Raw genomic sequence first — 24,660 nt, 5'->3', positions numbered from 1 at the left:
TTCTGATTCTTCCAGTCATTTTGCCATTTCAGCATAGTCCAGCAACTTCATGTGCCATTCTTCTCTGGTAGGAACTTTATATTTTTTCCATCTCTGGACCAATAACATCCATGCAGCCATGGTCGCATAGATAGTCTTTTCTGATACCTTGGGATTTCAGCACCTAGAATTCCTAAAAAGATAGCTTCAGGTTCTTTAGCAAAGGTTATTTTAAACATTTTTTCAACTTATTATATATCATTTCCCAAAACCCTTTTACTACCTTACAATTGCTCCACATATGATAGGAGCCTTCTTTTTCCTTACATTTCCAGCATACATTTGAGCATGTTTTATCCATTTGCGGTAATTTACTAGGAGTTAAATACCATCAGTGCATTATTTTCATATGCAACATATATTTATATGCAAATACAAATTGTTGGTAGACTCTAAAGACAGAGGCAGATTCCCCCTGCCAGATTTATGATATGAGGCATCCTGTCTATGCTGGCTAAGGGAATGGCTATTATTTTAAAATACTGATGTTTTAGACCTGGAAAAGTCCCATGGTTTTAGCAGGAGACCTCTTGCAAACAACAAAATACGAATGCCTGTAAGTGTTTGCAGGAGCAAACAGTACTGAAATCATGATTCAATATGTTGTTGTTGTTGTTTAGTCATTTAGTCGTGTCTGACTCTTGGTGACTCCATGGACCAGAGCACGCCAGGCACTTATGACCACCCCAACTGCACCACGAGCACAGATCATGAACAATGCTCAGTAAAAATAATGTCTGGAGGGGCCATTCCATGATTCCTTCCCCCTAAATCCTTTCATTATTATTTGACTTGCTCTAAGGAAGGACATTTTTGCCTTTGTATCTCTCTCTCTCTTTTTTTTTTTACTTCGAATGCATATGTATACTAAGACAGAACACTGAGTCTATATGTATAAGAACTTCCACCTTATCCCCTTCTGGAATTCCATTAGGGTTAAGACTAGGCTTACATTGTGGATTATCAAGCTCCTTTAGTAAGTCCAAATTTGTCTCATTTGCCTGACTGAGTTTCAAATTCAATACCTCAACTTTTCTCCCTAAGTGAACTACCTCAGTTGTCATTTCTTTGATATTCAAATTATGAAGTTCACTTTAACTTTCAAGATCTTTCCTTTCTTCTCCTGGGTAATAATCTGTCAGGGAACTGACATCGGAGCGAGAGGCGAAGGGGAGGCTCCCAGATGATGCGGGCGAAGGACCCAGCAGCAGGGGGAGATACAGCTCAGTAGAGGGGGAAGCCAATCAGCCAACACCGGGGGTAAAGGGAGGCAGACGGGGGGAAGTGGAGAGAGGGCTCAGGGACTCTTCACTGGACATCAGTGAGGAGAGCCCAGGTCCTCCGCTACCCACGCCTTCCCTGCGCAGAAGACTCCCGCGCAGTGAGAGGAGGAGGAGACTGGGTGTCAAACAACTTTTATGTTGGAAGAGGTTCAAGAAACGCCCACTGACGGATTCTGCCAGTGACTGAGGCAGCCGCGATGAGAAGGGGCTGTGCAGTCAGAAAGGTTTAACAAGGCAAATTAACCGAGAAAGGCACCAGCTTACGCACGAGTAACTCATACCCATTACACAATCCTTTTACCTTTTTCTACCATGAGAACAATCAGAAACAGAAGAAATTCAGAATGGGCAAACTCCTTTTATATTGAGATCTGTGCATACGGCAATTTAGTCGTAGAGATTTTCAAAACAGTTTTTCAACCATAAAACGTTTACACTGAAATCTATGCTGAAGGTTTTCAAAGCAGTTATTCAGACACAAACCTTCATTGTGTCAATATTATCACCAAATCAGAGACAGAAAGGAGTTCAGATTAAGAAGAAACACACACGAGGGACAGTCCCCCCGAGATTTCAGCTCTCTTGTATCAAGGACCATTCACCGTGGAACCACGCAAAGCTGATAATGCCGGGGAGCATGTCCATTACTTTCCACTCCTGGTGCAATGTCAATTTTTTCCCGCTGCTCGGGCGTTTTCAGATGGAAGTTTTGCAACAGTGTTGTAAGGAACACAAAAATCTCCATACGGGCCATACCTTCACCGGGGCAAGCTCTTTTTCCTGGAAAAGCAAGAAACAGGAGTTCCATTTATATATACAGGGTGAGTCCTAACCCAATATTTCCCAGGCCATACAATCCAACATTTTTTGCTCTTCTTTTGCATCCCCCTCTCTTTCCCACTACAGATCCTTAGATTCCTCCTAAGGTTAAACCAAGCCAACCCTCTCCTTCTCTCCTCCTCTCTATTCTGGACGTAATAAACAGAGACCCATCACCTGCTCCGAATGGCAGAAAGGCTTCCACCTTCTTGGGGCCCCCGTTTTCATCCAGGAAGTGGCCAGGATTGAACTTCCCGGGTGTCTCGTAGTACTTGGAGCTCTTCATGATGGATGACAGGAAAGGAATAACGGTGGTGCCCTGCAGAGGAAAGACAGAGACCCCGGAGGCAACAGTTACTGCAACTGACCCAGTTCAGATATTTCCTCTTTAGTCTGCCTTTATCCCTGGTTCAAATCCCTTAAGGACTGGACAATGCTCTGCTGATTAGGAGATGGTACCCTCCATAGGGAATCATTCAATTTATCTGAATCATGACATGTGGCCTGGGAAGAGTCTCATGGCTTGGCAGGAGCCAGGGGCATACAGTGGTACCTTGGTTCTTGAACTTGATCTGTTCCAGGAGTCCGTTCGACTCCTGAAACCGTTCGAAAACTGTTAACAGTTACAGAACTATACCGGGAAACAAGCTTCTATCGGAGCCCTGATAGAGGTTCAGTTAAAACATTCCTTCCAGTAGCACCTTAAAGACCAACTAAGTTAGTTCTTGGTATGAGCTTTCGTGTGCATGCACACTTCTTCAGATACACTGAAACAGAAGTTGCCAGATCCTTCTATATAGTGAGAAGGTGGGGAGAGGTATTACTCAGAAGGGTGGTGGGAATGGGAGATTGGCAGATAGCTGAGATGAGCCTGTTGACAACTCTTAACGACTGTAATAGGTCTTACAGGAAAAGGCAAGGGGTGAGAAGGTGAAAAATGGCTTAGTCATGTATAATGAGATAAGAATCCAATGTCTTTGTTCAGACCAGGTCTCTCCATGGTTTTAAGTTTGGTAATGAGTTGCAATTCAGCAGCTTCTCCTTCCAGTCTATTTCTGAAATTCCTTTGTAGTAAAACAGCTACTTTGAGATCTTGTATAGAATGTCCTGGGAGATTGAAGTGTTCTCCTACTGGTTTCTCTGTTTTGTGATTCTTGATGTCAGATTTATGTCCGTTTATTCTTTGGCGTAAGGTTTGGCCTGTAAGGTTAAGGTGCTACTGGAAAGAATTTCTTTATTTTGACTATGGCAGACCAACACGGCTACCTATCTGTAGTTAAAACATTGCAGGCCTTGCCCTGAGTAGCTGCAGGGCCCCACCTCTCCGGATTACATCCTTCCAGTTCGAGAGTTGAGTACAAACGAAACAATCTCTCATTCTTCCAGCACAGAAGCTGTGCATGTGTAGGAACAGTTCTCACCGTGATGACCTTGCCCCCTGGTGTAAACAAACCAACATTCCCACAGCTTCTGGAAACTTCCAGTAACTTTTAGCAACTTTGAGTGTTCTTTCTGGGAATGAATGTCTCAACACAACATTCCCTCCACTGTCAAAGGCAGCATGCCTCAAAGCACCAGTGGCTGGACTGAAACAAGCGTGGAGAGGACTCTTGTCCTCCAGTTCTGCCTGTATGCTTCACATGGGCATCTGTGGGATGAAGGTGCTAGACTTGTTGTGCCTGTGGCCTCATCAAGCAGGTACTTCTTATGTTTCCTTTAAAATACTAGCATGACTTTAGTTCAAACTACTTCAAATATAGGAGTAAAGATGGCTGAAGTAATCTAAGGTGGGTTAGTGCAGTTATTACAGGATGTACTGATGTATACTGATGTACATCACTGCCCTCCTAGAGTCATAGAATCATAGAGTTGGAAGAGACCACAAGGGCCATCGAGTCCAACCCCCTGCCAAGCAGGAAACACCATCAGAGCACTCCTGACATATGGTTGTCAAGCCTCTGCTTAAAGACCTCCAAAGTAGGAGACTCCACCACACTCCTTGGCAGCAAATTCCACTGTCAAACAGCTCTTACTGTCAGGAAGTTCTTCCTAATGTTTAGGTGGAATCTTCTTTCTTGTAGTTTGGATCCATTGCTCCGTGTCCGCTTCTCTGGAGCAGCAGAAAACAACCTTTCTCCCTCCTCTATATGACATCCTTTTATATATTTGAACATGGCTATCATATCACCCCTTAACCTCCTCTTCTCCAGGCTAAACATGCCCAGCTCCCTTAGCCGTTCCTCATAAGGCATCGTTTCCAGGCCTTTGACCATTTTGTTTGCCCTCCTCTGGACACGTTCCAGTTTGTCAGTGTCCTTCTTGAACTGTGGTGCCCAGAACTGGACACAGTACTCCAGGTGAGGTCTGACCAGAGCAGAATACAGTGGCACTATTACTTCCCTTGATCTAGATGCTATACTCCTATTGATGCAGCCCAGAATTGCATTGGCTTTTTTAGCTGCCGTGTCCTTTCCCACTGATGAGGGATTGCTTTTAGGCAATTAGGGGAAATCTGAACTCTCAACTTAGTCCTTTGGGTGCTGCAAACTGACAACTCCTTCTTCCTCTAGATGCTTCCTCCTTCTGCTTCCTCTACATCTGGGCCACTGTAGATTTTGAACTCATGGTGAGGTGAATACCTGGCTATTGTTTGGAAAGCAGATGCGCACACCTCCATCTCTAAGGTCTTATCCAAACTTACCTTTCCTCCGCTCTTTCCAGACACGGTATATGTTCCATGTCTGAGTGTTGTGTTCTTGTTCTTCATGTTGTTGTTGCTGCTCGGGAACTTTCCGTGTGAAAAACCACTCTTTAAAGCTCAATTGGAGCACATGGCAACCCACAGAAAACCCAAATGGATGTTTTCTCCAACTGAGCAGCAAAGAGCAGGTTTTTGTGCAGCAAAGAGCAACAAAACCCAAACATGGAGCTTCTAAACGCAGACGTTTGTCTGGAAAGAGTGGGGCAAAAGCGAAGTGTGGATAAGCCCTAAGCTGCAGGCGTAAATCTGAACTAATATTTCTGTTAGCCACACGACTCACTTTACCTTGGGAATGGTGAACCCTCGGAAATGTGCTTCCTGGGTGGCCATATGAGGAGCTGCCACTGGTGAGATGTCTAGAAACCGCTGGATCTCATTGATGAAGGCTTCTGTGTAGGGCATATGATTCCGGTCCTCATAGGAGGGGCTGCGGTTCCTCCCGATGACCCGCTCTATCTCCTCTTGGATGTTTGCTATAAACAATACAGTGGGATTAGAGCTAACAGGACATAGGAATTGTTAGATATAATTATAGGAGGGGGAAACATGGCTCAGTAGTTTAGAGGTTTGTAAAACTCTATATCAATTTAATATCAAGGCAGCATAGAAAGTATGAGCAAGATGGACCTCCCTGCTTTGCATCTAGAAGGCTTGTTCTCTGGCTTCTCTGGTTAGCAGAAAAATGTAGAAGGTAGACAGGAAAATTGGCTTCCAGGTGGAGAAATCAAAATTAGAAACAGAATTGTTAGAAGGCTTTCTGGGAAATGATATATAATGAAATGAAAAAGGTACTTAAATGTACTTTCCCTAAGAAACCAGAGGCCTTTCTCTCGGGCATTGTCGGCCAATTGGTGCCAAAGAAGGATAGAATTTTCTTTATGTATGCTACCACAGCAGCAAGAATACTCATCGCAAAGCACTGGAAGACTCAAGATCTACCCACTCTGGAAGAATGGCAGATGAAGGTGATAGACTATATGGGACTGGCTGAAATGACCGGCAGAATCCGTGACCAGGGGAAAGAGACGGCGGAAGAAGATTGGAAGAAATTCAAAATTTATCTTAAGAAACATTGCAAAATTAATGAATGTTAAAATGTCGAGGTTTTAGGGAAAATAGGGGGTTACAGCTGTAAAAGATTAAGTAAAAGAAAAGAATAAGGGAAAAATTCGATAAAATCAAGTGTTTGGATTTGCTGAAATAATTTTGGAAATTGGGATGTAGAAAGGGGAGGTATGGGGAAGTCGGCGAAGTAAGTTTTAAGAAAATAAGGATACGAAATTATACATGTTTGTTTGTGTGCTTGTTTGTTTGTTTGTGTTTATAAAAACTTTGTAAAACCAATAAAAATTTTATTTAAAAAAAATTATTAAGAAAAATGTAGAAGGAGATGGAAAGGACCATCCTTGCACGCCGTCAGGGAGCAGGAGAGGCCTACAGACAGTTGCACATGGCAAAGGAAGGTGTGCTCTGCAGCAGTGTGGAGGCAGGGGAAGTACAAGACTGAAAGGTTGCCCTCGGTGCTATTTTTATAGAAAAAGAGGTGCCGGAACTCACCTTGTCCTCTTAGAATGGCAATGGCAGCCACCTGTGAAGTGCCAGAACTGAGTTCCTGTGAGTTCCCCCTGGAATAAAAACCCTGGTTTCCCACCTCCAATATTTTCTTCAAGTTGGTTCCTCTAAGTCCCAGTGTGATCAAAGGAAGGAACTAGGGTTCTGACCCAGTTGAAGGGAGAAGATCCCATCAGTTAGAGCTGGGAAAAGAGAGTCCTGGTTTACTTAGCAAGGGAGGAACCCATCAGCCGTCCACACAGACAGGAAACAAGAGTGAGCGCGACAGATTTGACTTTGCTTTTTTACCTTGCATTTCTGGGTATCGGAGGAGGACAAGAAGCCCCTGTCTGATGGTGTTGCCGGTTGTATCTGTCCCTGCAAAGAACAGGTTGAGAACTGTAGCAACCAAGTTTTCATGAATGAATTCTGAAGCTGGGTTTGTTTTCTCCTGACACAGAAAGAAGAAGAAGAAGAAGAAGAAAAGAGCAATGTTATCAAACCTGGGGCTAATTTGTACATCTGCAGAATGGTTTTATGGAAAGCTGGCTGGCAAGATTTCAAAGTATCACAGGATAGACTCTACCTCTCTTTTAAATCAGAACCAGTGAAGGCAGTGAAGGTCCTGCATGAGTGTCTGGAGGCAGTTGGAGGATGGATGGCGGCTAACAGATTGAGGTTGAATCCTGACAAGACAGAAGTACTGTTTTGGGGGGACAGGAGGCGGGCAGGTGTGGAGGATTCCCTGGTCCTGAATGGGGTAACTGTGCTCCTGAAGGACCAGGTGCGCAGCCTGGGAGTCATTTTGGACTCACAGCTGTCCATAGAGGCACAGGTCAAATCTGTGTCCAGGGCAGCTGTTTACCAGCTCCATCTGGTATGTAGGCTGAGACCCTATCTGCCAGCGGACTGCCTCGCCAGAGTGGTGCATGTTCTGGTTATCTCCCGCTTGGACTACTGCAATGCACTCTACGTGGGGCTACCTTTGAAGGTGACTCGGAAACTACAACTAATCCAGAATGCGGCAGCTAGACTGGTGACTGGGGGCGGCCGCCGAGACCATATAACACCGGTCTTGAAAGACCTACATTGGCTCCCAGTACGTTTCCCAGCACAATTCAAAGTGTTGGTGTTGACCTTTAAAGCCCTAAACGGTCTCGGTCCAGTATACCTGAAGGAGCGTCTCCACCCCCATCATTCTGCCCGGACACTGAGGTCCAGCGCTGAGGGCCTTCTGGCGGTTCCCTCATTGCGAGAAGTGAGGTTACAGGGAACCAGGCAGAGGGCCTTCTTGGTGGTGGCGCCCGCCCTGTGGAACGCCCTTCCAGCAATTGTCAAAGCGATACCTGACATTCAGAAGACATCTTAAGGCAGCCCTGTTCAGGGAAGTTTTTAACGTGTGATATTTTACTGTGTTTTTGGTTTCTATGGAAGCCGCCCAGAGTGGCTGGGGAGGCCCAGCCAGATGGGCGGGGTATAAAAAATAAAATAAATAATAATAATAATAATAATAATAATAATAATAATAATAATAATAATAATAAAAAATAACGCTGAATTACAGAGGTATGAGAAGCAGCATTCTGCTGGCCCATCAAGTCTAGCATCTCACAATGACCAAACAGATGTCATGTGATGGCCTGGGAATCTGATTCAGAGGCTGAACCTGAGGAATCCCAGCCTGCACAGGAGTCCCTGCCTCCAGATGAATCCACTCTGGCTCCGAAGGTGATTGAGGACCCATTGCCTACAGGTGCGCCTCTCCCAGCCCTGTCAGGGGAAGGTGAGGTTGCCTCTGGGTCCAGTAACCCTCCAGCCTCTCGTGAGCTGCAGAGGCTCAGGGCAGAGAGGCGGAGGGAACTGGGTTCTCCCAGGAGGAGTGCTCGCCTTAAGGCCAGGAGAGGCGGGTCACCTGTGGGCCAGGACCGCCCCTGGCCTTAGAGAAGATAAAGGCCAGGCAGCCCGGTCCCAGGTTGCAGGAGCAACGTCATTGGAAACCTGTTCCAGCCAGCACCCAGACCTGTTCTTCCAGAGTTCCCGACCTTGCCCGGCCCCTCGCTTTGGACCTCGCTTCGCCCTTGGTGGACAGTCTCCAGACCCTCGACCCAGGACCGGACTCTGAACATGCCTTACGGTAACCTCCCCCCGGGACCAGCACATGCCAATGGGAAGCTCACAAGCTCAGGAACCAGGTGAAACTACAACAAGTGGAGAACTGTGCAGGTAGAACCTAGCCATTGAGCAGGGAAGGTGTTAATTCAAAGAGTGGTGGCAAGTGTTTGAGGGCATATCTAGCATGTTGTACTGGTTCCCCAGTTGTGTCTTCTACAAAAGAAATGAGAGCTAGGGAGAGCTTGGCAGAACCTAGGGAATCATGGAATTGTAGGTTGGAAGAGACCAGAAAGGTCTCGAGTCACAGGGGAGATGAGGAAGACACAGCAATGTCATAAAACAATAGTGTTAGCATACAAATCCCAAATACTGCTACCTGCTCCATTTTGGCCAGGAAGCAGTCAATGAAGTCCCGAGGGCAATTTAGATCGAAGGACTCCTTGTGCATCTCGACCCTCTGAGAGATGAAGTGTGTTAACTTCTTCATGTACCTGGGCAATTCTTGCTGAGGCCCAGGCAGGATCCGCATTAAGCTTGGAAAAAAATTGCAGATCTGTGAAGGAAAAGGACATGCAGCCTCATCAAGACCTACCCTTCCTTACTGCCATGCATCCCATGGTCTGGACCTTAATATTCATCCCCTGAACCATGTCCCATCCTCCAGAAGCAAACTGAGCAATTAGGTTTATGAGAAATATAGGCAGAGGCAGCTGAGGGCATGAACCAGCTAACACTCTTCCTTCCTGTGGTTATACAGGAAGCAGCCTGTGACACCCAAGAGACCTCCCACCACTTCCTTACCTGTAACCAGGTGGACAACATAATTGATGAGGCTTTCTTAACCGTGTCAAGTAAGAAGATGAAGTCCCTGTCCTCATATTCAAACCGGTTACCAAAAACAATGGAGCAGATAACGTTAGAGACGGCATGACTGAGGTGAATGGTTGGATCAAATGGGTGCCCTGCGGAGGGGGAAAGGAGTTTTCACATCATGGGCTGAAAATTTCCATTCTTTCCTATGCAATCATTTCTGATCTGTGATTTGTCCAGTGTCTCTGGCCCCCACCGCTCCATAGTTTCTTCTTGAAATGGCTGCTGCTAACCAGCAAAAGAGAGTCAAAGCCAAAGCGGTGATATATACTCAGAGTCGCAAAGTGATTTCATGCTCTTTATTCAGCTCGTAGTGGTGAGGAGGAATGAATGAATGTCCCCTCAAACTATCTGCTTTATATACATTATTTACACAATGGGCTGCACATGATTGGCTAATTCTGGAATTCTACTGTAAGCCAATCAGGTTGTGGATTCACTTATATCTGGAGCATGATTGGGTGGTTCCTGCCAACCAATCATACTGCTGCATTGTTCTAGGACCAATCAGACTGCTGCATTCTGAATCCTATTGTTCTAGGACCAATCAGACTGCTTCAGTTTGGATCCTATTCAACTCAGTACATAACAAGCGGATTTGTCCAATCCTTACTACTCTCTGATTTATCCAACCACTCTCCCTCCCTCTATACATGGTTTCTGCAGGAACATGGCTGCTGCAGAGTGGGCAAACTCGGGCTGTTCAGATATCTGCAGCTGTGCAGTACATAGCAAGGTTGTGAGATAACCAGCCTCATATAACCAACATGATTAAGTCTAATTAACACATGAAGGGCTTAAGACCATAGAGTAAGCTGTCCTGTCAGGCTTACCTCACCCTGGTATCCTTCAAGTGTAATGGAGAAGATGATCTTGTGGCTAGTCTTGAAACACCTTAGTTTATTGTTGTTTCAAGCATCATGGTCATGGTGACTAGTCTTAAAATAAGAGTCAATGGCCGGTTTGGTTGATTTCTTTATGTGAAAAGGGTGGGGCACCATCTTGGTCTTTTAGTCATGTGTCAAAATGTCTTGGAGTGGTAATGCTCATGAGGGTGAGCTCCTCAGAAAAACAGTGTTGGTGTTGCTATGGTTCGATTCCTTTCCTTCCTCTGTAATTTGTGATCTGCCCCCCACCCCTTGCCTTGAGGTGGGAATGGAGACTGGGGATATGGAAGGTGGCCAGGGAACTGGGTGTGAGGTGACAGGAAAAGGGTGACTTCAGCAAGGGTTGCTGGGAAGAAGAAGGAAGAAGAAAGACTGGGATCCATCTTGGGCAGGATCCTCTTGAAGGATCATGCTGCAAGATCTGGACTTCCTTAAAGCTACAATGGTCTCCGCCATGTCTCAATTCTCCAAAGGAACACAGACCCTGAGTCTTAACTGAAATCTATCTAGTCTGTGTGTACACACAAACATTCTGCACCTAAAACTCAACTCAGTCAAAAATCATGAATGGGCTTTTTAGTAGGGTTGCCATATTCCCAAAAGATCCAGACAAAGTTGTTGAGTTTTGGGGAACATCTCCCCAAAAATATTAAGTTTTGGGGCTTTTTGGTAATTTTTATGGATTTTTTTTTTAAAAATACCCCTCCCTTTGCCATCATAGCTGTCAACTTTTGCCTTTTCTTGCAAGGAATCCTATTCGGAATAAGGGAATTTCCCTTAAAAAAGGGAAACGTTGACAGCTATGCCTTGCCATACATCTGGGTTTTCCCAGGCATTTTGCCAATTCGCCAAAAATCTGCCTAGACGCCACTCTGCTGCCCAAATCCCAGTTGTGTCTGGGAAAATACAGGTGTATGGCAGCCCTAACTTTAGGAAGATGAAAGGACATTCAGCAAAAGAATCAAAAGGCATGTATCTGGGAGATTCGCCAAATCTGAGCAGAATTCCATTTTGTTTTCTTAGAAAAAAGAGCACTCCTTCTCTTGGCTACTGTGGCAATATTAAACCTTTTCAGCCTGTTGAGGGAAAGCATAGACGAGTGGCAAGAACGTTCACCTTCCGTTTTCCTCAGGGCTTCCACCAGGAATTGGGCCTCCTCCTGGATCCGCTCGTCGATGGACCTCTTCCCCATCCCAAAGTTCCGCAGTGTTAGAAGGGAGAAACGACGAAGCTGCCTCCAACGTTCTCCGTTGGTTGGAACCACTCCTGGAAATGGAGAGACGCTCCACAAATCAGAGAAGGCAACACGGAAAACACCAGAAGAGAAAAATGACAGAATGAAAGGAGTAGCAGAGCAGTAAAATAAAAGAAATAAAGGAGGTGAAAGTGAAGCAGGGGTAGATTAAGAATGGAACGAGTTGGGAGATGTTTGGCCTTGGAAACCTTTTCCTGTTGTCCGTCCATCTCCTGGTTGCAACTCCACCGACCAGTGTCGTGAACATCCTTGGAAAGTCCCCCCTATGGGGGAATGCAGTTTTCAGGCTGAAAAGAGCTCCCAATTCAGGGTCCCGGGACCCCTGGAGGTCTGTGGAACGTACCCATGGAGACTGCGGCCCCATCCCTTGCCTCCCCCCAAACTAATTTAATGCCATTTTTGCATGGTATCATAACAGATTTTATGGACTGCGCAATTTTTCAGTTTATTGGCCAAAATCAGTTTTGAAATCACACTGCAATCATGATTTTGACCCAGCAATGCACAGCAATATACCGATAACGCTGCTAATCTTAGTTGCCTCACACTGAGGGAAAACAAGGCAGCCTATTGCAAAGCTCTCCCTTCCCCTCACACTGATGGAGAACAGGGCAGCTGATCGCCTTCACTTCAAGGCACCATGGCACTACCAGAAGGCAGAGCAACTTTTCTCAGCCAGCAGGAAAGCAGCCACAGAGGATGTGCATCTTCACTAGCTTCCCGCTGACAGAGGCTTGGTGCACTCATAGAATCATAGAATCCTAGAGTTGGAAGAGACCACAAGGGCCATCGAGTCCAACCCCCTGCCAAGAAGGAAACACTATCAGAGCACTCCTGACATATGGTTGTCAAGCCTCTGCTGAAAGACCTCCAAAAGAGGAGACTCCACCACACTCCTTGGCAGCAAATTCCACTGTCAAACAGCTCTTACTGTCAGGAAGTTCTTCCTAATGTTTAGGTGGAATCTTCTTTCTTGTAGTTTGGATCCATTGCTCCGTGTCCGCTTCTCTGGAGCAGCAGAAAACAACCTTTCTCCCTCCTCTATGTGACATCCTTTTCTATATTTGAACATGGCTATCATATCACCCCTTAACCTCCTCTTCTCCAGGCTAAACATGCCCAGCTCCCTTAGCCGTTCCTCATAAGGCATCGTTTCCAGGCCTTTGACCATTTTGGTTGCCCTCCTCGGGACACGTTCCAGTTTGTCAGTGTCCTTCTTGAACTGTGGTGCCCAGAACCACTCATCCGATCCTTCCATCATCCCCACGCCTGTTCTCCAATTTCAGACATCGTGATATATCAGAATTTTGCAGTCTTTAGCTCCTAGTTTATCATGATGTTGAAAACCAGATATTGCTCAGTCCTAGTCTGTTTTTAGTATACCTAAAATGCTTTGAAGGTCCCAGGCCACAGAGAGGTTAGGCTGGCCTCAACCAGAGCCAGGGCTTTTTCGGCTGTAGCTCCGATCTGGTGGAACACTCTGTCACAAGAGACTAGGGCCCTGCGGGACTTGACATCTTTCCGCAGGGCCTGCAAGACAGAGCTGTTCCACCAGGCCTTTGGCCAGGGCACAGCCTGACTCCCTCCTTTGGCAATCCTCACTGAACTTCTAGCCAAATGGTTGCCATTAATTTGATTGGAATTAATTTTATAATGAAATGATTTTAGAATGTTTTATCATTTTACTGTTGTTAGCCACTCTGAGCCCAGCTTCGGCTGGGGAGGGTGGGATATAAATAAAATTATTATTATTATTATTATTATTATTATTATTATTATTATTATTATTAGTTTATTAGGCTAGACTACCCCACATTTTGTTCAAAAGATTGCTTTGTACAGGTAACTACCATAGACTTATCAAATTTTTCAAAAGTAGGGGCTTCGTAGCTTGGCTTTTGAAAAACAGGGGTACCTTGTTGTTGTTGTTTAGTTGTTTCCAACTCTTCGTGACCCCCGGACCAGAGCATGCCAGGCACTCCGATCTTCCACTGCCTCCCGCAATTTGGTCAAACTCATGGATCACTGCCTTGCCCTTCATGGATCACTGCCTTGCCGTGGCGAAGGAGCTTGAATAACTCAGAGAAGCTATGAGCTATGTCGTTTAGGGCCACCCAAGATGGACAGGTCATAGTGGAGAGTTTTGACCAAACGTGATCCACCTGGAGCAGGAACCGGCAAGCCACTCCAGTATCCCTGCCAAGAAAACTCCACGGTGTTCCTTAGGAATTAGGTAATTAGGAAGCACTGTCATAGAAGACCTAAAAAATCTTTGGATTTCTGTCATCCAGAGGAAATCAAGTTTTGTAGTGCTACCCCTGGAGATGGCACAACGGAACAAGACAAATTCATGCCTGCACCTCTCTTCAGGCAGCTCGTGATCCTTTAAGCCTCACCCTTGTCTCCCATCACTCCCGGCACATTCACAAAGCCGGAAAGGGATAACAGGAAGAAAAGGAACATAGAAATCTTCCTTAGATACATAGAGTTGGAAGTGATGCCCCTGGTCTTTTGGTCCAGCCCTCAGCAATGCAGGAATGCCTTCCACCGGATCAGCAAACTCAGCAAACTGGCTGGTAGCTGCTCTCCAGGGTCTCGTGCAAACGCCAAAGACTCCAGTTGGGACATTCTGCATGCAAAAGCAGGTACTCCACCACAGCCCTTCCTGAACTACCCTGAGGTTTAGGGGTATAGGGTGGTATACAGATTGATCAATCACCACATTTTTGCTCTATAAGACGCACCAGACCATAAGACGCACCTAGTTTTTGGAAGAGGAAAACAGGGGGGGGGGGTCTGAATCCCAGAAGCCAGGACAGCAAGCGGGATCGCTGCGCAGCGATCCCGCTTGCTGTCCTGGCTTATGGGATAGCCGCACACAGCCTCTCCCGGGCAAGGGGAGCCTTCATCCCCTGCCTGGGAGAGGCTGCGTGTGGCTAAGGCTGCCCCAAGAGCCGCGCTCCCTTTAAAGAGCGCATGGAGCATGTGTGTGCGGCTCTTGGGGGCTTTTCCCCAAGGAGGGAGAAGGGCAGCCCTTCTCCCTCCTTGGGGAAAAGCTCCCAATGAGCACACACTCCACATGGCTCTTTAAAGGGAGCGCTGAGCAGAGCCTCCCGCCTGCATTTACTCCATAAGACGCACACACATTTCCCCTTACTTTTTAGGAGGGGGAAAGTGCATCTTATAGAGCGAAAAATATGGTAATTAATTAGTTAATTAAAAGCCTTCCTCTAACATTGCAAGGCAAATTTCTGTTTGCATGCTGCCACTCACCGTATTTTGTCAAGGTGTCATCCAAGACCGGTATTGGTCCCCTTCCTCCAAATGTTTCTGCGTTATCAACAAGCGCTTCCTTGATGACTTTATAACCGCACAGCACCACAACTGGCCGGGAGCCCATGTAGACAGTGAAGACTGGACCATACTGCTCCCGGAGCTGCCAAGAGACAAAGAACACACCTGATATTTGGATGGAAAGCGACAGCGTGAAAGGGTGTGATTCAGTGGAAGACCACGTGCTTTTCATGCAGAAGGAGCCAGGTCCAGTCCCTGCCATCTTAAACCCTGGAGAGCTACTGCCGGACAGTGCAGAGCAGAAAAAAAAACATGATTAGATGGATCAATAGTCTGAATCTGTATAAGGCAGTTTCCTCTTTTTCTGCAGTAATAAATCAAGAGACCAATCAATCAATCAATCAATCAATCAATCACACCTCAGGATGGGGATCCCTGCATGGGGGCATCTGGTTCGCACCCCCTCAAAATTGTGTTTGGCCATGGACCCCTTGTCTCTCCCCCCCCAACACTGTGCAGCAGAGACCCACACTCACCTTCTGAAAAGACGCGATGATGTTCCAAATATTCAACTGGAGCAAATTGCCCACCAAAGGCAATGGGGTGGGGCCCGGGGGCAGTTTGCCTTTTGTGGCACCTCTCCTCCGGATTAGGATAAGCAAGAAGGTGATGCAGGAGACGAGCAAGAAGGACAACACTCCAAAGAGGCCCATTTGGGAGCTGACGGCCGTCGTTGACTTTGCTGCTCCTGGTACTTTGGTTCTGCAAAGAAGTGGAAGGGCACCCCAAGCGCTGCCTATAAATCCAAGGAGCCTCCCCCTCACAGAGATGGACAATCGTTTTTTGGTAAAAGTGCAAGCAGAAAGAATAAAAACCTGTAATTCAGGGGAATTTCGAATTGCACAAGCATTTCACTGGGCAATGCTGCTAGAAAGTTACATGCCCCTATGGGACTCTCCCTACCTGTCCATGAATGAGGAAGGAAGATTAGAAAGATTAGAAACTCAAGATGCCTGCAGCAAAGGGCATTTTCAGTAGTGGCGTCAACCCTGTGGAATGCCTTCTCATCAGATGTCAAGGAAATAAGCAAGTATCTGACTTTTAGAAGACATCTGATGGCAGCTCTGTTTAGGGAAGTTTTTAATGTTTGATATTTTATCGCTTTTTTGTTCTGTTGGGAGCCGCCCAGAGTGGCTGGGGGGGGGAGCCAGATGGGCAGGGCATGAATAATAAATTAATGTTATTATTTTGTTGTTGTTTAGTCGTTTAGTTGTGTCCGACTCTTTGTGACCCCACGGACCAGAGCACGCCAGGCACTTCTGTCTTCCACTGCCTCCCGCAGTTTGGTCAAACTCATGCTGGTTGCTTTGAGAACACTGTCCCACCATCTCGTCCTCTGTCGTCCCCTTCTCCTTCTGCCCTCCATCTTTCCCAACATCAGGGTCTTCTCCTGAGGTGGCTGAAGTCTTGGAGCCTCAGCTACAGGATCTGTCCTTCCAGTGAGCACTCAGGGCTGATTTCCTTAAGAATGGAGAGGTTTGATCTTCTTGCAGTCCATGGGACTCTCAAGAGTCTCCTCCAGCACCATAATTCAAAAGCATCCATTCTTCGGCGATCAGCCTTCTTTATGGTCCAGCTATTATTATTTTATATTATTATTATTAATAATAATAATTTTATTATTATTATCTCAGTTTATAGAGGGATTCAAAACTTTTAAGTTTGTGCAAATGGAGTGGATTGAAGTAACAAATCCACTTTAAATAGAGGGGGAGGTCCATTTTGCTGTTTGGAAAGCAACAGGGAAGTGCACTGCAAAGTGTAGAATGAACAAATCATTGTCAGGAAGGTGTGTGAAAGCCTTGCAATCAAATCAGGGTGCATGCTCATTGCCATATAGCCACCCCCTAAGCAAAGCAGGCGCGGGTGGCGCTATGGTCTAAACCACTGAGCCTAGGGCTTGCCGACTGGAAGGTCAGCGGTTCGAATCCCCGCCACGGGGTGAGCTCCCGTTGCTCGGTCGCAGCTCCTGCCAACCTAGCAGTTCAAAAGCACCTCAAAGTGCAAGTAGATAAATAGGTACCGCTCTGGCGGGAAGGTAAACAGCGTTTCCGTGCACTGCTCTGGTTCGCCAGAAGCGGCTTAGTCCTGCTGGCCACATGACCCGGAAGCTGTACGACGGCTCCCTCGGCCAGTAAACCGAGATGAGCACCGCAACCCCAGAGCCGTTTGTGACTGGACTTAACTGTCAGGGGTTCATTTACCTTTTAAGCAAAACAGAACTAGGGCCTCAGCAAGATCACCTGCTCAATCCACTTAAAGATCCCCCCAGAGCGATTAGGAATCTCTCAGATTCCATCAGTCTCCAAGGCCACACCATTATGCTCTGTGGGTGCATTGTGGGCAGCCATTCAACCACTGTTCACTCTGGGTGACAGTATATGCACGTATGTTTGTTTACATTGATCCCATTTAAGAACATAAGAAGGACATGCTGGATGTGGCCAATGGCCCACTTAGCCTAGCATCCTCTTCTCACAGTGAGTGACCAGGTTCCTGTGGAAAAACCAACAAGCCCTCTCCCGCTCCTGTGTTTTTCCAGCAACTGAGATTCAGATGCTCTGTGGAGGCAAAGCATAGGCATCCTGGCTAGGTAAAGGTAAAGGGGCCCCTGACCATTAGGTCCAGTTGCGGCCGACTCTGGGTTTGCGGCACTCATCTCGCTTTATTGGCCGAGGGAGCCGGCGTACAGCTTCCGGGTCATGTGGCCAGCATGACTAAGCCGCTTCTGGCGAACCAGAAAGGCCATTTACCTTCCCTCCTGAGCAGTACCTATTTATCTACTTGCACTTTGTGCTTTCGCACTGCTAGGTTGGCAGGAGAGGGACCGAGCAATGGGAGCTCACCCCGTCGCGGGGATTCGAACTGCCGACCTTCTGATCGGCAAGCCCTAGGCTCTGTGGTTTAACCCACAGCGCCACCTGCATCCCCAGGCATCTTGGCTAGCAGCCATCAATAACTGTCTCCTCCATCCCCTTCTTCTTCTTACAATGGCAGTATTTATTTTAAAAAATGCAAAACCATGTCAATACACAATGATTTAAAAGCAACAAAACATGTTTGTGGCTTTGAGGCATCTGTTCATAGTCTGCATTTTAATCAAGGCTTATATTTTGATCAGATACCTGTATTCTTAAAATGAGCTTAAAATATATTTTAAAATATCTGTATCTCTCATGCCAGGCAGCTGAGTGTATCGGCAGATGTGCTCATCTTAAACAGGGCCCCTCTGACAGCCTCAGGGTTGCAAAAGGAAATGACAGGCTAAGAGCAAGAGGTCACACTGACCATACAAAATTACACAATACAATTAAGCTATAAAAACACAATTATTATGCCTCACATTAGAGACTTAACCCAAAGGGTAAATTGAAGAAGTTGCTTTTAGAACAGCGGCTGCCTGGGAAAACCGAAGAGGCTTCTCTCTGAAGTTGATTCTGGAAACTACTGTTTTTATTAAATTCCTTCTCTTTGAAAAGGCCCTTTCCTTCTACAAATCTATATATTAATGTATTGGCTTAAATGTAATTATGCAAATGATTTAGAAATTAGAAATGTTAAACTCATGTTAGATTCTTATTTCATAGAATCATAGAATCATAGAGTTGGAAGAGACCACAAGGGCCATTGAATCCAGACCCCTGCCAAGCAGGAAATACAATCAGAGCACTCCTGGCATATGGTTGCCGGGCCTCTGTTTAAAATGAAATTAAAAACCATCTGGTTTGCAGTGAAAATGGCAGTAGGGGCCAAAGGTGATCTGGTAATTAAGGTGCCTTGTAGAGGTTAATGGCTACTTGTTTGCCATTTAGAAATAGAAGAAAATATAGCTCTCTGTCTCCCATAAAAAGTAATAGGAAATGGGTGTATCTTTTATGATTGGTTGTAGCAAACAGCCAATAGAAATTTCAACCAGGTTGATTGGACAGAGGCAGCCAAAGGAGGAGCAAGGGGACTGGGCTGAGGGAATACAAGTGCTGGCCATAATGGCAGGAGCCCAGGCCAGAGCTTGGTAACCATATTCTACTGTGCCTCTCATTTATTTGTCTGACAAATAAATAATTATTTTAATTTCTCTATTGCTGCGTTGAATATTTCATTCCAGCTAAGCGTTAACCACAAGCAGGGTGCTACAGCTTGAAATGTCGCTATAGAAACATGATGAAGTAAAAGGTTTAATCATTACGCAGGACACCTGACCTGTGTAATGCATTATTTGACCATATGTTTAATAACTATTGGGGGGGGGGAGAGAGTGTTTAGATGCAAATTATTGTCGAATACAGAGTTGTGAAGCCGTCTTCCTGATTCAGTTTTGCTATAAAAGAAACTGAAAGAATTAAGAAGGGGAAAGTTGCATGCAAAGCGAGTAGTTTTTCCTATATTGTGAGCAGGAACTGGTTCTTCCACATCTCCTCTTCTTAAACTTTAGCTAGGGCCTTGCCTCTGAACATTATTTGCTATTTTGCTTCAGGAATATTTGTGAAGATGTCAGGCGAGACTTCCCAGGGAGAGAATTCCATAAGTGGAACAGAAAGGAAATAGGAAAAGAATTGGAATTCATTTAGCAATGGCAATATTTGTTTCGGCAGCTTCTAAAGCTCCAGTAAATTTTGTAAGCAGCTTTATTGCTCTTGCGAATGTTTCGGTTTTCTGTTATTTTACATTTTGCATTCTGTTGTGAAACAGTAAGATAGGTCCCTAGATCAGGATCATGCCTTAAAAAGTAATTTTCTATATACTCTTCCGTGGGGTGGGAGCCTCACTTTGCTGTGGCTCTCTCATCCCATCTGATTGGCAGATCCCACGGTGGTGCTGGGGGACTCCTGCTTGACCTCTGGGTCTATGCAGCTCCCACCCTGGGGTTGCATCCTGTCTCCCATGCCTTTGACAACTATATAAAATTGCTAGGAGAATTTAGCTTGGGATCTGAGGTTAGCGGTGCCATCAACATACAGATATGATATCAGAGAACCACTAGAACTTGTAAACCCTGTAATGGATTGGATGTGGGTTGATAAAGGGAGGCTGAATCCAGATGGACAATGGGTCACAGTTTCAGGGCTTGGTTACAGTGTGGGACTATTATAATGTGCATATATTCAGATTCATATATTTATAGAGCTGCTAAAAATGTTTTTTGTTAGACAAACCTACCCAGATGTTTAGAAAACTGATGCAGGTTTAATCCTCTTTTCAGTCTGTTGCTATCTTGAAAATCTTAAAATTATTGTTGCTATTGTTTTGTAAACCACTTTTGAGAGTTGTTGGGTGTCTGGTTTTGTTTTTACAATCAAGTGATGTATAGATTTTATGACGTAAATAAAGAAGAGAAATCGAAAGGACCCAAAATCATGGAGACACAGAATCAGGAGGCTAACACAGAATCGTAGCTGAAAGCAGTTAGGAACTTGCAATGTAATTGGAAATAAAGCGCACAGAAAATGGCTGGGCAAGATTTTAAACATATAATTACAAATTTCAGCCATCGGTATGCCTAGCTCAGAAATGTTTACAAGCGCAGGCTGACAAGTGTCCAGATTGAAGATAGAATTGCAGAGCAGGATGTGTTGTGCTGGAGGATGTGATTACACAATATATTCGTGTGCATGACAGGAAAAAGTCGGGAGCTGTGCAAAAGTATGGTGCCTAGGGGGAGATTGAGATCTAGGGACAGAAGATGGAGGAAACCAGATGGCCTACAGTTCAACTAGCCAAGAGGGCAGCCACCGACATAGTGATTTTCCATCACCCTCCTACTCGCCTACCTTGCGGGCCTGAAATATACTCGAAGTCGAGAGTGGATTTCATGCTCTTTATTCAGCTCCTAGTGGTGAGGAGGAATGCAAGTTCCCCCAGAATGTCTGCTTTATATACATTATTTACACAATGGGCCCCACCTGATTGGCTAATTCCGGGATTCTCCTGTAGGCCAATCACGTCGCAGATTCACTTCCACCTGGAGCTGGATTGGGTGGCTCCTGTGGACCAATCAGACTGCTGCATTCTGGATCCTATTGTTCTAGGACCAATCAGACTGCTGCATTCTGAATCCTATTGTTCTAGGACCAATCAGACTGCTGCATTTTGGATCCTATTCAAGTCAGTACATAACAGGACCCCACCTACGGGCAAGGGGAAGTACGCCTTGCTAGATGGCCCCTGTTATGTACTGAAGTTCTCACCTTGGGCCAGTAGGGGGATATTGTAGATAGTTTTCACTCAGGTCCACATATGCAAATAAGGAATTGAAAGTGATGTTCAGTGATTGGATAGTTACAGAAAGTTGTTACTGTTGCGTTGTAGTGGAGCTCTATTCTGTATTCTGCTCTGGTCAGACCTCACCTGGAGTACTGTGTCCAGTTCTGGGCACCACAGTTCAAGAAGGACACTGACAAACTGGAACGTGTCCAGAGGAGGGCAACCAAAATGGTCAAAGGCCTGGAAACGATGCCTTATGAGGAACGGCTAAGGGAGCTGGGCATATTTAGCCTGGAGAAGAGGAGGTTAAGGGGTGATATGATAGCCATGTTCAAATATATAAAAGGATGTCACCTAGAGGAGAAAGGTTGTTTTCTGCTGCTCCAGAGAAGCGGACACGGAGCAATGGATCCAAACTACAAGAAAGAAGATTCCACCTAAACATTAGGAAGAATTTCCTGACAGTAAGAGCTGTTCGACAGTGGAATTTGCTGCCAAGGAGTGTGGTGGAGTCTCCTCTTTTGGAGGTCTTTAAGCAGAGGCTTGACAACCATATGTCAGGAGGGCTCTGATGGTGTTTCCTGCTTGGCAGGGGGTTGGACTCCATGGCCCTTGTGGTCTCTTCCAACTCTATGATTCTATGATTCTATATAAGCAGGCTGGCTAAACCCTTCAGTTCAGTTCTGTTCTGTGTATAAACAAGAGCTGTTTTGAAGAATCGCTGTGTCATCTGATATGTTCACCCACAACTTAACAGCCCCCCCCACCTGAGATGTGGGGCCTGGCAAGAAAAGCCGTCCATTTAAGAAGCTGGGCGCTGTCGGCAGAATAGTCAGTCAACTGATATCTCCCCAGATTGCCGCATCCTGGAGGGTGGCGCCTCTCAGTCAAGCGGGGAGGAAGATCTCGACTTTAAGCGTATAAATCGCTGCTTTAAGCGTATAAATCGTTGAGGCCCACTTAGATAAGTCCCCGTGCCAACACTCTTGCATCGGTAGGCGTAAGCATTTGTTGTTGTTTAGTCGTTTAGTCGTGTCCGACTCTTCGTAACCTCATGGACCAGAGCACGCCAGGCACTCCTGTCTTCCACTGCCTCACGCAGTTGGGTCCAACTCATGTTAGCAGCTTCAAGAACACTGTCCCACCATCTCGTCCTCTGTCGTCCCCTTCTCCTTGTGCCCTCCATCTTTCCCAACATCAGGGTCTTTTCCAGGGAGTCTTCTCTTCTCCTGAGGTGGCCGAAGTACTGGAGCCTCAGCTTCAGGATCTGTCCTTCCAGTGAGCACTCAGGGCTGATTTCCAGGGGGTCACGAAGAGTCGGACACGGCTAAATGACTAAACAACAACAAAACAAAACAAAAAACACTTGTGGACTTGGAAAACTCTAATAAATAGGTGAGACAGGGAACCCGATGGTTCTGCTCCAGCAAAGTTGCTGTTCTCATGCGTGGGAGTTCTTGCCTTTATCCATGCTTTCCGCCAGTTTTCCTGAAATCCACTCCCTATCCGTTGCATTCTGCACTTCCTTTAATCTTGCTGTTGTGCCAGTCGTCAGGCTAGTGGGTTGTTCGCATTAGGTACAAGCCTAACGCCAGCAGCCACCCAGCCCCCATTCTGGCCCTTGTAGTGGAAACAATAATATAAATGTTTTGATAGGTAAAGGAACCCCTGGACACAGTGGTGTAGCTAGCCGCTCAGGTGCCTGGTGCAGGGGGGAGGCGTCCTGCAGCCAGGGGTGGGATGACCCATGCCCATGGGGGCAGGGTGAGCTTCTCCAACGCTTAGAGCCTCTCCGCCACCTCTCCCTCAGTTGTATTTTATTTTTTTCCAAACAACAAAATACTCATTTTATAACACAAATAAAAAACATGGACAGAAAAGACGAACAATGCGGACAAATTCTTCTCATACCCTTATTTTTCTAAACATCGTTAGCTTGGCTTCCCCAAGTCTGATTTTCATTTTACTTCATCTTTAGCAGTTTACATATACAGTGGTGCCTCGCAAGACGAAAAGAATCCGTTCTGTGATTCTCTTCGTCTAGCTTTTTCGTCTTCCGAAGCAAGCCCATTGAAGGATTAGCGGATTAGCGCTATTAGCGGGTTATCTGCTGATCGGATCAGCTGATAAGCGGCTTAGCGGCTTAGAAAAAGGGGAGGAAGGGAAAAAAAACAGCAGGAACTCGCAAGACATTGTCGTCTTGCGAAGCAAGCCCATAGGAGATTCGTTTTGCGAAGCACCTCCAAAACGGAAAACTCTTTCGTCTAGCGAGTTTTCCGTCTTGCGAGGCATTCGTCTTGCGGGGCACCACTGTATCGTCATTTCTAACCATCTTTTTTTTAAAATCATACTTAAAATAACTTCACATTTTATCACTTACAAATAATACTATTTTAAAATACCCTATCTTCTACTTCTAACCCTACAGCCTATATCCACTTCCAAAGCTATTCTAAGGTTTAATATTCCTTAAACTTCTTCCAGTCTTCTTCCACCATCTCTTCTCTCTGGTCTCGGAGTCTCCCGGTCAGTTCGGCAAGTTCCATCGCCTCTCCCTCAGTTGTAGGGCAGGTGCCTAAGCCACCACGTCACTCCTAAAGTTTCATGAGCCCAGTTCTTAAAAAAATTAACTCATTTTGTCACACACCCCTCAGTGATGACACCCGGGGCAGGCTGCACCCAAACACACCTCTTCCTCTGCCACTGCATGGACGGTTAAGTCCATTCAAAGGCGACTCTGGGGTTGCAGCACTCATCTCGCTTTCTGGCCAAGGGAGCTGGGGTTTGTCCACAGACAGATTTCCGGGTCATGTGGCCAGCAGGACCAAACCACTTCTGGCACAACGGGACTCTGACGGAAACCAAAGCACACGGAAACGCCGTTTACCTTCCCGCCAGAGCGGTGCCTATTTATCTACTTGCACTGGTGTGCTTTCAAACTGCTAGGTAGGCAGGAGCAGGGACAGAGCTTTATATTTGACTTTCTTCAGAAATGTTTGTCTGGATTGTTTTATTGATTTAATCTGCTTTGAGATTTTTCTTCAAAATATAAAGCGGTACAGAAATGAAATGAATAATAATAATAATCCTTTTCTCCACCTGCATTACATTTGGCGGCCTGGAGGCAAACTGGACTCAAAAGGCCTCAGGACTAGCAAAAGCCTATGAGTAAAAAGAGTGAGGTGAGCAAAATTAAAATCAAAGATACAGAAGCAAATTCTAACACTGAGCATAATTTTTGGTTTGCTTATTGTAGGAGCTCTTGGTGTGACTGAAGATCTTTTCCAACCCCTTCTAAGATGTTTCCCTATGAGTTATTTGATGCTTAGTCAGGGAGCTTCTGTGACGAAAGCTCTTGTCACACTACAGTCGTACCTCATGTTGCGTCCGCTTCAGGTTACATGTTTTCGTGTTGCGTCCCGTGGCAACCCAGAAGTACCGCAACGGGTTACTTCCAGGTTTCGCTGCTTGCGCATGCGCAGAAGCACTGAACTGCACCATGCGCATGCACAGACGCAGCACTTCGGC

General features: G+C 45.9%; 1 protein-coding gene across 1 annotated transcript; it reads right to left on the bottom strand.

The window, feature by feature from the left end:
• Positions 1-1,905: 1,905 nt before the first annotated feature.
• Positions 1,906-15,910, bottom strand: LOC309537573 (cytochrome P450 2H2-like). The gene is made up of 9 exons (XM_082232470.1): positions 15,408-15,910; positions 14,789-15,013; positions 11,439-11,688; positions 9,213-9,527; positions 8,942-9,162; positions 6,763-6,904; positions 5,188-5,375; positions 2,319-2,460; positions 1,906-2,102 (listed from the first exon to the last, which is right to left on the bottom strand). The coding sequence occupies exons 1-9, from the start codon at positions 15,582-15,584 to the stop codon at positions 1,921-1,923; spliced, it is 1,842 nt and encodes a 613-aa protein (XP_082088596.1). The 5' UTR covers positions 15,585-15,910; the 3' UTR covers positions 1,906-1,920.
• Between the last annotated feature and the right edge of the window lie 8,750 nt (positions 15,911-24,660).

This window comes from Podarcis vaucheri, assembly GCF_965113315.1.
Source record: "Podarcis vaucheri genome assembly, chromosome: 7".
NCBI classification, from domain to species: Eukaryota; Metazoa; Chordata; class Lepidosauria; order Squamata; family Lacertidae; genus Podarcis; species Podarcis vaucheri.
The sequence above is the reverse complement of the archived record's forward strand: the minus strand, read 5'-3'. Positions and strand labels throughout refer to the sequence as shown.

Bases quoted from the DNA above. Each gene is read 5' to 3' on its own strand.
- LOC309537573 (XM_082232470.1), bottom strand. From the start codon at position 15,584: ATGGGCCTCTTTGGAGTGTTGTCCTTCTTGCTCGTCTCCTGCATCACC. The intron at 15,014-15,407 runs GTGAGTGTGGGT...GTCTCTTGGCAG, and splicing joins TCATCGCGTCTTTTCAGAAG to CTCCGGGAGCAGTATGGTCC. The intron at 9,163-9,212 runs GTTCAGGGGATG...CATGGCAGTAAG, and splicing joins CTTCTGGAGGATGGGACATG to GAAGGGTAGGTCTTGATGAG.